Below are 14,834 nucleotides of genomic sequence, written 5' to 3'. Positions count from 1 at the left end.
CCAAGAAAGGGTGATTTAGTTTACTCACAAAGAAATAGAAAACTTTACAGAAACTCTCTTCTGTATCTGAAGCTACGTCTGTTTTTGTGTTAGATGCATAATGATGAGAACCATTTTGGTTTTCAGGCCATTATTCTTAAACATTTACAATTATTATAATTGATGAAATAGGTCTTCCAGGCTTACACGTTATTTTTGTAGAATCTCAGACTGCCTGTGAGCAAAAGCATTGGCACCCTGAGATGACTCGGCTGCAAGTAAAGAGACCAAGAAATGGGAAGACTGACAGAAAATCTCTCAGTCAGTCATGAGATGAACTAAGAAAAGTACCTGGTATTCCTGACTTTCAGTCTCATTTAAAAACCACTTTTACAAGCCTTCACCAGAAAAAGTTTTAGAAGAGCAGATAAAAAAGAAACCATTTACACCTGGGATGCAGGGTGGGAAGCCCTGCACCCAAGTAAAGATACAAACGAGCACACCTTGATTGGACGGCAAGGAAATATACCAGGAACTGGAGGCTATTCAAGAGAGCGAATTTGTAAGACACCTCTGAAGGGACAAAGATGTATTATTTCATATAAATTAGTTGCCTTAGATACAAATAAAAATATATATTGGTCAATTTATAGGAGACATTTCAATCCGATTGATTCATAAAAGCACCTCTTTTTCAAGTCTCCACCTGCTTGACCAGAAATATAAACTTATTATTCAAATGAAGAAATGGAAATATAGCAAGAAATCACAGGCTCTCAAGTCAGACTTGGGATATAGCTTTACCACTGGGAAGCTGTGTGACTTTGGGTAAATCAATTCTCCAGGCTACCTTCACTTTCCTCATTAGTAAAATAGGGTTAATCCTATCTGCTCCACATAACTGCTATAAGAATTAAAAACTGTATGCAAGAATGTTCCCATAGTAGGTGCTCAATACATATATATATAAATACATAAAAAGTAAATACATTATGTTTACATGAGTAAATTTATAAATATATAGGTATATATATAGAGAAAAAAGGTGGATTGTTCTGTGGAAAAGTTAGAAGATGGGGGAACAAAAGAGACAAAAGAATATCTATTGCTGTAGAGAACAGACTTGTTACCAAGGGGGAGGAGGGTGAGGGAGGGATAGGATGGGAGTTTGGGGTTAGTAGATGCAAACTATTATATATAAAATGGATAAACAACAAAGTCCTAGTGTATAGCACAGGGGACAATATTCAACATCCTGTGATAAATTTTAGAAAATAATATCTATGCTGTAAGAATTTATAGATAATATTTTTGGGCGCATGCTAGATGAAAAAAAATTGTTCTATTGCTTTGAACACAGAGAGGGACTTTAGGCAGCCCTCAGCCAGCGTTCCTACTGGCATCAAAGAAATAGCACTTTGTTTTCCCTGAGACAGTCTACAACTCTGCCTTCTGCCTTCAATCTGCCTGGCTTTGCAAAACCTGGGCTTCTCTCATTTCACATCCTTGACTGGCAATCTGTGTCAGGGGTAGCCAATCTTACTTTGCACTCCCTGTGCTCTACCCCCATTCTCTGGGCCCTTTTGCCCACATTTCCCTCTTCTTCCTCTTGGGAGCAATTCTTTTTCATCTGGCTCCCTGGAAAATGGTGCCTGTCTTAGGACCCTCCATCCATCCTTTCCTAGAATTTAACCCTCAGTTGTAGAGGCACCACTATTTGCCATGGGTAGAAAAGAGTAAACAGTATTACTGGATGAGTCAGTCAGTAAGGGTGCAGACCACACCAAACCACGTCTGATGTCAACCCCAGAAGGGTTTAGAGCACTTTAGAAGGTGTGGTCTGATTTCTGCTTTCTCTCCAGCTCCCAGCATAATGTCTGGTACAGAGTTAGTGCTCAATGTATATTGGCTGGAAGAAAGGAAGGGAGGGAGTTTTTAAAGGAATATAATCCCATTAAGGTAGATCAGTTTGAATTTTTTCATCCTTATTTACCTGGCACCTAATGAGTGTGCATTGCCTTTTATTGAGGCCCACAAGCATTTTATTGAGCACCTGCTGTTTACAGTGCGGGGCTAACAGCCAAGACTCACTGACAAATGTGGTGATGTCAGTGTCTATATTTTGTAAGCTTTAGCCAGAGGCTTTTCTAAAATAACTGATAGGTATAAAAACAAAAATAATATATACATTTTCTATATATAATTAGACTCCACAAGAAAAACTCACGAGAATTGGGAGCTAGAGCTAGAGCATCACTCCTTTCTGTATCGGCCACACAGAGAAGAAAGGCAGTTGTGGGAAAAGGAGGCTTGGGTTCCAGCTCCAGCTGTGTCACTTGCTCCCTGAGCAGGGCTACACATGCTGCTTAACCTTCTCTCTGCTTCTGTTTCATTACTTATAAAAAGGGAGGACTGGACATGATTCTCTAAGGATTCCTTCTGATTGGAAATTCTATGTTTGTGGGCCACCAAAAATAGTTTTGATCAAACTATTTTATTTGATAGTTCTAAAGGTCAAAAGTGCTTGAAAGGATTATGATTCTCTAAGGATTCCTTCTGATTGGAAATTCTATGTTTGTGGGCCACCAAAAATAGTTTTGATCAAACTATTTTATTTGATAGTTCTAAAGGTCAAAAGTGCTTGAAAGGATTAAACAAGGCAAATTATTCTGGATATAAAATAGGTAGTGTTAATGTATTCAAGAAATCGATTTTAAAAATTAGCTTAGTACTTAGGAAGTACTGTATCCACAGTGGGGACTCTGTGAGGCAAGGAAGAGTAGACCCCACGTCCCTACACCACATTGTCACTAAAAGATTTCAACCATAAAACAGGTCTACAATAGTTAATATTTCAAGACCTGTCATTAATAAAGTTTAATAGTAGAATTGGCATTTTCTCCTTTAAGACTAATGAAGAGAAAAAGATGGGTAAAATAGTTGAAAAGACTATGGATTTTGACAGAGACCTGGAATCTAACCACTAGTTGGACTTTCTAAAATTGGAAAATGAAATCCTTGAAGTGAAGAATTCACTGTATAGTTTTAACAGCACACTGGACACAGCAAAAGATAGGATAAATTAACTCAAAAACAGGTCAACAGAAAATATACAAGCTAAAGCATAGGAATAAAAGGAAATGGAAAAAACAGAGTATAAGACACATGTGGGACACCAAGGAAAAAAATCTAATTTGTGTGTAACTGGAGACCCAGGAATAGAAGAGAGGGAGAGAATATGGCAGAAGTAATTTTTGAAAATTAATGGCCAAGAAATCCTCAAAGCTGATGAAAACATCAACCCACAGAGTTAAGAAACTCAGCAAATCTCCCAAACTTCTCTTTGCTTAAATACAAACAAAAACCACCACCATTTTGAACATCGAATCAAACTACTAAAACTCAGATAGAAAAGTAAGGTTGTTCATATCATTTATCAACTCAAAAGTATCTGGTGGTTTCTCTGCTCACTCAGAGAGAAAGCCAAGGTCCTTAAGCTGTGGTAAGATGCTCTGCAGTCTGCACGGTCCCTGACCTGTAAGCTCTCTGACCTCATCTCCTATCACACGTCCCCTGGCTTAATCTGCTCCGGTTCTGCTGCCTTTCTTGCTGTTCCCAGTCAGGTACACTCATCTATTGGATATTTGCTATTAGTCCTGCCTGGAATACACTTTCTTCAGATGACAGGACTCATTTCCACAACTTTTTCACGGGTTTGCTCTAGTCTTCCAGTGAGCCTTGCTGGACTGTCTTACTTAAAACTGCTTTGCTTCCTCCCAGTACTTTCTACTCCTTCTTCCCTTTTCCTCCATAGCACCTGTTATCTATGACATGCTAATTATATGTTTGTTGTCTGACACTAGATTAAGTGTGGGATTATTGGCCCAGTGCCTAAATAGCAGCACTGGCACACAATTTTTTAAATTTTTATTAAGGTTTCCCCAGTGGCTCAGTGGTAAAGAATCCACTTGCAATTCAGAAACACAGGAGACGTGGGTTCGATCCCTGGGTCAGGAAGATCCCCTGGAGGAGGAAATGGCAACCCACTACAGTATTCGCGCCTGAAAAATTCCACGGACAGAGGAGCCTGGCAGGTAGGTAACTCAAATATTTGTGGAATAACTGCATGCTAAGGAAGGCTTGTGAAGTCACTTTAGTCGTGTCCGACTCTTTGTGACTCCATGGACTGTAACCCACCAGGCTCCTCCGTCCATGGGTTACAGTCCATGGGGTCTCAGAGTTGGACACGACTGAGCGGCTTCACTTCTTCACTTCTAAGGAAGGCTTTTTTTTACTACATGACACTTCTTTGAAACTAAAGGCATATGTTACTAACCCATTGTCATGAAGCTAATGATGTTGACATACCTTCTAATGGCGTCCTTGTCAGTTTATCCCACGCAAAGTTACTCTGGAATTCTAATTTAAATTAGTCCTTATACCAGTTTTTACTATCAAGGATTCGCCAAGACACTATGAGGGAATTCACTAGCTGTATGGTAACCAAACCATCTTATATATTAGGGAATGTATTTAGAAACAAAGAGAAGACTGGGAAAAGAGAATTATTTTGTACTTACTCATCTGACATAATTTTTTTGCCAAATGGTAGTCGTGGCCCATTTCTGCTCTCAGGAACTGGAAAACATTAAGAAATTCTTCAGCTATGCAGTTTTACAGAGAATTTAAATGTCAGTTATAAACTCCCTAGAAAATATTCTATTAATGATTAACTATTTTGCTTTTAACTTTTACACATGTTTTTCCAGGAGTGAGTCTGTAATCAGTCAGTGAAGAATATTTAAGCACTTCTAGTGGCAGGGCCACAGAGTAAGCATCTCACCTCTGTTTTACTGCAGCCACACTGTGCACACACTACCGAACAATCTGAGAACACTCAGGTTGATTCAACTGGCAAAGCCACGAACACTTTAATCACTTCAATATCCCTTAGGTTCAGATACAGTTTTTATTTGTGAACTTAGTCCATAATTATATGACAATACAATTATGTATTTTCAATATTTTCCAATATTGATTGCTCTTATCCCATCTGTTTTTCCTTTTACTATTTTATTGTATTTTTTTTGTTATAAAGTAACATATTAAAATTTTTTTTTAAATTGAAGGATAATTGCTTTACAGAATTTTGTGGTTTTTCTGTCATACATCAACAAGAATCAGCCATAGGTACATCCATGTTCCCTCCCTCCCAGACCTCCCTCCCATCTCCCTCCCTCCCCCACCCTTCAGCCTGTCACAGAGCCCCTGTTTGAGTTTCCTGAGTCATAGAGCAAATTCCCATTGGCTATCTGTTTTACATATACTATTGTACATTTCTATGTTACTCTCTCAATACATCTCCCCTTCGCCCTCCTCTCCTCCCACCTTGTCCATAGGTCTGTTCTCTATGTCTATTTCTCCACTGCTACCCTGAAAATAAATTCATCAGTGCCATCTCTTCAGATTCCATATGTATGTGTCAGTATACAACATTTATATTTCTCTGACTTCTTCACTCTGTATAACGGGCTCTAGTTTTGTCCACCTCATTAGAACATATTCAAATGTGTTCTTTTTATGGCTGAGTAGTATTCCATTGTGTGTATGTACCACAGCTTCATTATCCATTCATCTGCTGATGGACATCTAGGTTGCTTCCATGTTCTAGCTACTGTAAATAGTGCTGCAGTGAACACTGGGGTACATGTGTCTTTTTCAGTTTTTATTTCCTCAAGGTATAAGCCTAGGAGTGGGATTGCTGGGTCATACGGTGGTTTTATTCCCAGCTTTTTTAAGGAGTCTCTCCATACCGTCTTCCATAGTGGCTGTATCAGTTTACATTCCCACCAGCAATGCAAGAGTGTTCCCTTTTCTCCACACCCTCTCCAGCATTTATTATTTGTAGACTTTTTTGATGATGGCCATTCTGACTGGCATGAGGTAGGTTCTCACTGTAGTTTTGATTTTGATTTCTCTGATAATGAGTGATGTTGAGCATCTTTTCATGTGCTTGTTAGCCATCTGTATATCTTCTTTGGAGAAATGTCTCTTTGGGTCCCTTTCCCACTTTGGTTGTTTGCTTTTCTGGTATTGAGTTGTATAAGCTGCTTATATATTTTGGAAATTAATTCTTTATCAGTTGTTTCCCTTGCTAGCATTTTCTCCCATTCTGAGGGTTGTCTTTTCACCTTGTTTGTGGTTTCCTTTGCTGTGCAAAAGCTTTTAAGTTTAATTAGGTTCCACTTGTTTATTTTTGTTTTTATTTCCATTACTCTAGAAGGTGGGTCATAGAAGATCTTGCTTTATGTCATTGAGTGTTCTATGTTCTTTGTTCTATGTTCATTGAGTGTCTGCCTATGTTCTTCTCTAACAGTTTAATAGTTTCTGGTCTCACATTTAGGTCTAACCCATTTTGAGTTTATCTTTGTGTATGGCGTTTGTTAGTGACGTAATTTCATTCTTTTGCATGGAGCTGTCCAGTTTTCCCAGCACCACTTATTGAAGAGGCTGTTTTTGCCACATTGTATATTCTTGCCTCCTTTGTCAAAAATAAGGTACCCATAGGTGTGTGTGTGTTTATCTCTGGAATCTCTATCTCATTCCATTGGTCTGTATTTCTGTTTTTGTAACACATATTTTTCTATGTGTTATAAATTTTTTCCTTATTAATTGGGGTATAGTTGCTTTACAATGTTAATTTCTGCTATACAACAAACCGAATCAGTTATAGGTATACATATGTCCTCTTCCTCTTGGACCTCCCTCCACCTCTTCATCCCATCCCTCTAGGTCACCATAGAGCACCAAGCTGAGCTCTGTGTGGTATACAGTAGGTTCCCACTAGCCATCTATCTCATGCGTGGTAGTATGTACATGTCAATTCCAGCCTCCCAATTCATCCCAACCCTCTTTCCTCACCCTGTGCCCACATGTCCATTCTCTGCATCTGCGTCTCTATTCCTGCCCTGCAAATAGGTTCATTTGTTGTATGTAGGAAATTTAAAATGCTAAATAAACACATCCTGTCCCCAGTTAAACAGCATCTGTATTTTTACCATCCAGAGAATTTTTTTCTAGATAATTTTAGTTATTTTTGGGGCTGTGCTGGGTCTTTGTTGCTCCACGAGCTTTTCTCTGGTTGTAGTGAATGGAGGCTACTGTCTAGCTGCAGTGTGCAGGCTTCTCATTGCGATCGCTCCTCTTGTTGGCTGGTCACAGGCTCTAGAGAGCGCAGGCTTCAGTAGTTGTGGCGTGTGGGCTAAGTAATTGCGGCCCATGGACTCTAGAGCACAGGCTCAATAGCTGTGGGGCACGGGCTTAGTTGCTCTATGGCATGTGGGGTCTTCCTGGACCAGGGACTGAACCTGTGTCTCCTGCAATAGCAGGTGGCTTCCTTATCACTGAGCCACCAGGGAAGCCTACAGAGATGTTCGTTTTAAACATCTCCATGTACATCATTTTAGTTTTTTTTTCCATAAAGGAACACATATATACTTACAAAAACTAAGATTATTCAGTAACTTTAAAAAAAATATACCACATATCATGATCATCCTCTCCCCATGGAATTAAACATTATTACATATTTTTTACTTACTTAGGCTCCACAATTGACCAATCTTCCATTATTATTTGGATAGCTTTTTTTAAAAAAAGAACAGTACACTTGGGGGACTGTTCTTGCTTATATGTGACATTCTGAACCATTTGCATGTACACTAGGCTAACATGTAGGAATTCATTTGGTAAACAAATCAAGAAGGCAATCCTGGCATAGGAAACAGCATTGGCAAAACATAGGAAACAGCAAAAGCATGGAGGCCTGAAACGTCACATGTAAAAATTGCTCACAAATGTTTACTGATAATTCTATGGAGAACAAGACAGTTTTACTCACATGTTGTGGTATCAGTCTAACTTTTATTAATATCACACAACTTCATGTATACAGTAAGAACTTCATAACAGTGCATTTTCACTTCCCCCCTTCTCATCCTTTGTATTATCGTTGTCACGTTTTACTTGTACATAGTGGGTCCCTCGCTTATCTGGGCTATAATTATACATGTGTTAGACCACCCAACAGTCTCCCCAAAGTCTCTGATGTTCCTTTTTTTCCCTATGTATTTTGAGAAATTTCTAAGGCTATGTGTTCAAGTTCATGGTTTCTTCTCTGTTGTTACACTCGGTTAAGTCCATCTCCCTCCACTCCCTCTCCCTTCTTACACCCTCGGTATGTGTGTGATACACACATCCAGTGCTATTTCCTACGCCAGGAGTGCCATTTTGTTTACCAAATGAGTTCCTACATGTCCCTCTTCCTTTAAGTTTCTAAGATTCCGTTCTTGTCTCTTCCTCTTAATCCTTCCTTTACCTCCTTGTTTCTCCTGCTTCATTTCTCAATTAGTCCCTTTATCCTCCCTGTTCCCAGAGAATTTTATGAACATCTCTACTGGCAATATTATAAATTGCATTAGATAACATAATAAGTGTTTGTTAGTTCTCAAGGGTAAAGACATGTCTTTCTTATCTATCTCTAAATATCCCAAGTAACTAGCATGGTACCCAGTAAGTAGAAAGTTTTTCTAAAAGAGGTCCTTGAAGAGTTTTATGCCGAAACTTCTCTTATTCCTGTTTCTGACTTTACCAGAATAATCTGAGTCACTGCCAGAATATTCTCTCATCTCTACCCTCATCATAGTAACAAAGATGAGTAACCAGGTAAGCATCTGTGTGTGGGCAAGGATATTTTAACTATTTTTTTAGTCTTCAAGGCTATATACTATTTAGCTACTTTAATATTTTTGAGTTATAGAAGCAAAACTTACTTCTGTCATTAACTCTAACGGGGCATGAGTATCCTTATTCGGGTTGCTGTCTTCCTCCTTATCTTCATCACTGGTATCCTCACCATCATCATCTGTTGATTCAGATAACTTATCATTGATATCCTCAGGGCAATGTTCATTATTTTTCTCCTGCTCTGCAATGACTACATTTTTGCTCATTTCACCTAAAACAATATACATAATTTAGTAAATTGCAACGTATTCATGAATTTATAATGGTCACTCCTAAATTACAATGTAGCAGGTGCTCATGTTACCATGTGTTCTCCTGTCCTGGACTTTTTTTTTTCATGACTAAACAGCACTGCAATAAACTTACCTGATTTCCATTTCCCAAAAAAAGGTAATAAAACTGCTGAGTGAAAGAGGAAAAAATACAAACTGATAATACTGAGCTGATGTTAATGTTAATTGTTTGGTGATTGAAACTGTAATAAATGGAAACAGTTTTGTTTATAAAGAATATAATTTCAAGAAAAAATTAATTCTCTTTTATCCATAGAAATATATTTCTTAAATTGTTCTTATAGGAATATAAATGTAAAATAAAGACTAAAAGTAAGACTAGAGAGGCTGAAAAGTAATTCTTCTTAGGCAGATAGTCACTGTGCAGATACTTGAGAATAAAATTGTCCCTCTCCCTGGACACACACACATACACACACTAATTAGATATATGTGAAGTATTCTAGATATGACCAGAGGTTATATAACATTATTAATGGTTTTTCTTAATGTCAAGTCATAGATGACTGAAAAATAAAACATAAGCACTACTTTGACTACCCATTCAATGTGTGGCACTATACTGAGCCCCACGAACACTAAAATGGACAGTCACTGATCTCAGGGTACTCACTCACACTCTAACTGGGGAGTCAGAAACATAATGGATAACTGTAAAACTATATGGCAGTCCAGTGATAAAGATGTATACCAGGTACATGAGAGAACACAGGAAGAGAGCAGAGACCCATTCTGGTCTGAATGGATCAGTTTTTCCAAGGAGAGAGGACAGCATGAACCAGTACAAAAAGAATGCGTGCAGAGCAACACTTTGATGTGTTTATTATGGGTCAAAGTTGAGGCTGAAATGGTGACAGATGTGGCCAGAGGGGTACAAGCTGGATAATAGATTCTTGCGGGCCAGTAGTCTTGGAATTAGAACTTTAAGAATGAAGGGGCTAGTCATAAAAGGTTTAAGTAGGGAAACAAGTATGATCAATTTTTAATTTCTAGAACTCTTGGAGGGCAAGGTAGAAACTGTATTTGGGGGCAGACCAAAAAAATAAAGACAAAAAGAGCAGAGGGAGAGGTGGCTAGAAAAAAAAAAACAACCACCTTTAAAAAGTCCAGGTAACATTCTGGAAGGGGAGTGAGATGGGGAAACCATAACATCTTTCAGTCTTCTGTCATAACCCTCAGAAAGGCTGTGACAAAATGAAACACCTTCACATTTTCTCAAGGCTTATAGGTGTCAGAGATGTTTGAAGATTCCAGGATTCGGTATAGATTCACAGCAGTAACTTTACTGAATAAAACTGTGGAAGAGGAAACTTGCGGATTCCCACCTCTTACTTTGTTTCCTTATTTTGCATTCAGAGGCCCTATGGGCGGTTAAAAACCAGCTGTAAATGAATTCTAATAATGGGAATTTTCTAAGCAGGTTTTAGACTGCATTTACTGACAACTCACAATAGCACTTGCTGTTTGACTACAAATATGCCAAAAGACAGCAAAAACTAGAAAATATTATTCTCAGGAACAAAAGCCAAAAACGGACACGATGGTTGTGTATATAAGTGTGTATGTCTTGCTCTTCATCTAAATTGGGGAGACAATCTTACATATTGGTTAAGAAGAAAATCTGTTTCCTGAAGTTCATTAACTAATTAAATTGTGCTTTTTCTTAGAAAATACATGTTGACTTAGGGTAAAGGATCATGAGATCTCTACCCTTTAAATCAACAGTTGCTTGTATATGAAGGGTTACTGGAGTACTTATACTATTTCTGGAGAAGGCAATGGCACCCCACTCCAGTACTCCTGCCTGGAAAATCCCATGGACGGAGGAGCCTGTTAGGCTGCAATCCATGGGGTCGCTAAGAGTCAGACCCGGCTGAGCGACTTCACTTTCACTTTTCACTTTCATGCACTGGAGAAGGAAATGGCAACCCACTCCAGTGTTCTTGCCTGGAGAATCCCAGGGACGGGGGAGCCTGGTGGGCTGCCGTCTATGGGGTCGCATAGAGTTGGACACGACTGAAGTGACTTAGCATAGCATATACTGTTTTTGCTCATTTTCTATAAGTTGAAATATTTGAAAAGAAAACATTTTTTAAAAAGTCCAGGTGAAAAAGATGGTTGATAGTACACTGTTAAAACAGGGATAAAGGAGGAGAGATATTAGAGAAATATTTAAGAGGTAAAATCTCCATGGCAGACGTTTTGCAAATTTTAGTAATTCTTATAACACTGTATCCATTTTGCCATATGAAAGTAAGCTATACTATTTACTTAGTATCTTTTTTTAATCGACCTTTTTAACTTAGAAATCTTGCTAGATCATAACAATTATCGGGGGAACTTCCCTGGCTGTTCAGTGGTTAAGATTCCATACTGCCAATGCAGAGGGCACAGGCTGGAACCCTGGTCAGAAAACTAAGATCCTACATGTCATGCAGTATGACCAAAAGATAACAAGCAAATAAAAAATTTTACAAATGTACCCCAAATTGACAGAGGTATTAATAAAAGACATAACAATCACAGCAAATATTATATCAGTACTCTTCTGAATACTACATATTAAATTATATAATTCTGTCAACATCTCAATGAGGTGTGTACTGTTTTTATCCCATTTGTAGATGAAACTGAGAGACAGGAGACAGGTTAAATAACTCACCCAACTTAACACCACTAATTAAGGTAGATCTGGGAGTCAGTTTGGCTCCAGAGTCCACATCCTTAACCACGTTCTTATTTTTTTTCTAATACACATTAAAATATACTACTATTGTAAAAAGTTTACCCTGTGTTTCCTAAAATTATCTCTTTGGGAAACACTATTGAGCTTGCCAACTCTTTTGCTCTGTAGATGAATTTCACAGTTTCAACCTGAACTTGTGCTACATCATCCCCTGCTTTTAGAATTCTGAGTGTGTGGGAAGTCTTGTGAGATGTCTTCTTTGATGGGAGTGTGGCCATGAGCTACTTTAAACATGTAGAAACACTGATCTTGGAAGAAAATAAGGAAATCCAGGAAAGGTTGACAGAAGACAATGTTAAGAAAAATCAGGCTTTCCCCTCTCCAAAGAAAAAGTTGGGAAAACTTCTCATTCTAAGCAAAAGATAACGTCCTCAAAAGAGATACCCAGAGTGTGATGCCTGGGCTATTCAGGCCATCTACCTGTTTCCTTTACAGTCTCCGTCGGCTCACAATCACTCTAACCTTACAGCGTGTACCCAGCCAATTCACGGACTCAACACGCTGGTGTCATCAGAGGTGGTCATAATAGGGAATTAAGAACTTCATGTGATGTCACAGGGACTCATTGAATTCACAAACACTGAGGATCATGAGAGGCTCCCTGATCCCCAGATGGAAGGTAGTCCTCCCGCTGCCATTTACGTTACAGTGCCCAGCCCGATCTGTCTTTGTCTTGTTTGTATTATTATTATTTAATAGTTGGCTATCTATGTGAACCTTATAGGGGCAAGCGTCTTTCCTATTTGATAACTATTGTACCCACAGCTTCTAAACAAGTGTCTGGCACTCAGTAAACCACTGTTGAATGACCGGAACTTGTTATTGCTTTCATAGGTATTTCAATCCATTCTAAACTTTAATATTTTATAGTTATCATTTTATGTATTATATACCCCTGGATCACACCTGACTGCATATCAGAATCATCCCATACATGAGTTTGAAAAATTACTGATTCCTAAGACTTGCCCCAGACTTACAAGTTGTCAACATCCCAAAGGTCCTAAAGAAGGAAGGCTGAAATAGAAGCTACGGTTACTCAAATAAAATAAATGTTATTACCTGTGCTTGCTTTTAAGAAGGAAGATGACCATAGCTTAGATTGTAGATTTGTTTCTATTTGTTTGTTTGAAATACTCTTTGAAGATATTCTATTTTTAGTGTTATTTGAAGAGATTTTATTTTCAATATTTTTTGAAGAGACTTCCTTCCTAGATGTTAAAGTATATAGTTAAAAAATACTTTTCTAGGTTACAATTCTGTTAAAGGTTCTATATGGGTTCATATACAAACACACATTTAATATAAAAATACAGTATATCAATAATAGCTAAAATGCAATATCTTCTTTGTGGAAAAGCATTAAAAATAAGTTTTACTAATGTTTAAAATTCTGTTTCTACCAGCCATTTGTCATTGTGTAATGATTCTTAGAATCTTTTCAGAGTTAACATAGAACATATAAGCAATCCATTATATGAATGTCCCTGGCATATCATTATGATATGGTGAAATAAAACTATTTAAGGAATACTAGGCTTTGGGTTTTTTTTTTCAAGTCAGTTCTCACCACTGTTAAATGCTAATATTAACCCTTTGAGTCTGATGCTAATATTAACCCTTGCTCACAATATGAAGTAGCCTGTTTTTTTTATTAAGTGACTAAAATAAAGATGGGTTAATTTTCTCTTTTAGCCTTTAAGCCTGAAACCTTACGTCAACAGATAATGTATTGAGACAGGATTTTTGTGTGGTACACTGACAGGTACCCATGCTGGTGGAAAAACAACCTCATGTTCATTTTTTGTGGTCTTAAGATCATTTTAGTATGTCTCCTTTACTGAGTTTAAAAAATTCAACTTTAGTTTGCATGACCAGATATAAAAAGATGTAAAGTATTATTTTTTCCCCTAAAGTTATGATGGCTCTGTTTTATCCCCATTGAAATATGACTCTATAACATTAGTATTCAAGTTTGTGGTTTTGTACAGTGATTTAGCAAATAGGCTGAACAGCTTCTTACATTCCTAATACTATGGAGGGAATGGAAGCTTTACATTCCCAGTATATGCTGCTAGAGCAAAACCCCTCTCTGGTGATGAAAAATGCACAGCAAAGAAGATTTACAGTTGTTCTTCTTCTGCCCTCCTTGATTTTCTAATTGTGAAAGGAGACATCAAAGAAGAAACGCTACATGTGAAAAGTTGAGAAGTCACTTAAGTATTCAGTTTCTAGCATGATAGAATCCTATTATGCCAAAGGTCACCACAAATGATTACTAGAATTCATATGCTTTAATATCTATTCCTTTTATCTATGAAAGGAGGGCTTTTATCTAGATTAGATATACTGTCTTTTTATTATTACAGAATTTCATTGAATTTAAGAGCATCTATTTCTTTTTTAAAAAAGATTAAACTATAGTTGGTTTACAATACTGTTAGTTTCAGGTGTACACCAAAGTGGTTCAGTTAATATATGTGTGTGTAAATATATATATATTTTTCATATTTTTTCCATTAAAGTTTATTATAGGATATTGAATATAGTTCCTTGTGCTATACAGTAAATCTCTGCTGTTTATCTGTTTTATATATAGTAGTGTTTATCTGTTAATCCCACACTCCTCCATCTACCCCTTCCCTCTTTCCCCCTTTGGCAACTGTAAATTCGTTTCCTATGTCTCTGAGTTTGTTTCTGTTTAGTAAATACGTCCATTTGTATTATATTTTAGATTTCACATATAAGTGATCTCATATGATATTTGTCTTTATGTCTGATTTACTTCACTTAGTATGGTGATCTCTAGGTTCAGCCAAAGATACCACCTATTTATTATAAGACATACTAATATTTAAGAAAGAAAAAGCATTGCCAGTATAAGATGCCATCAACTGTAAGAAATGTTACAATATGAAGAAAATATGCATGCTTCAGAATCTATGAAATATTGTACTTATATATTCACTAAGTTACATCCCTAAAGAGGGGAATTTAGCTAATCTAGTGCT

The 14,834-nt window shown here is 37.4% G+C and overlaps 1 protein-coding gene across 9 annotated transcripts in view; it reads right to left on the bottom strand.

The window, feature by feature from the left end:
* Window positions 1-14,834, bottom strand: part of LOC102271300 (glutamate-rich protein 2) — an 81,878-nt gene that overhangs the window by 6,456 nt on the left and 60,588 nt on the right. For 5 of the 9 annotated variants that reach the window (XM_070358254.1, XM_070358262.1, XM_070358267.1 and 2 more), the window contains 2 exons: window positions 8,811-8,995; window positions 4,560-4,617 (listed from right to left, as the gene is read on the bottom strand). In XM_070358254.1, coding sequence (XP_070214355.1) covers window positions 4,560-4,617; window positions 8,811-8,995 — 243 coding nt within the window. Of the gene's footprint in view, window positions 1-4,559; window positions 4,618-8,810; window positions 8,996-12,885; window positions 13,035-14,834 lie in introns of all 9 variants that reach the window. The other 4 variants (XM_070358239.1, XM_070358229.1, XM_070358234.1 and 1 more) reach the window with 1 other exon arrangement.

The sequence above is a fragment of the Bos mutus genome, chromosome 2, assembly GCF_027580195.1.
Source record: "Bos mutus isolate GX-2022 chromosome 2, NWIPB_WYAK_1.1, whole genome shotgun sequence".
Lineage (NCBI taxonomy): Eukaryota > Metazoa > Chordata > Mammalia > Artiodactyla > Bovidae > Bos > Bos mutus.
The sequence above is the reverse complement of the archived record's forward strand: the minus strand, read 5'-3'. Positions and strand labels throughout refer to the sequence as shown.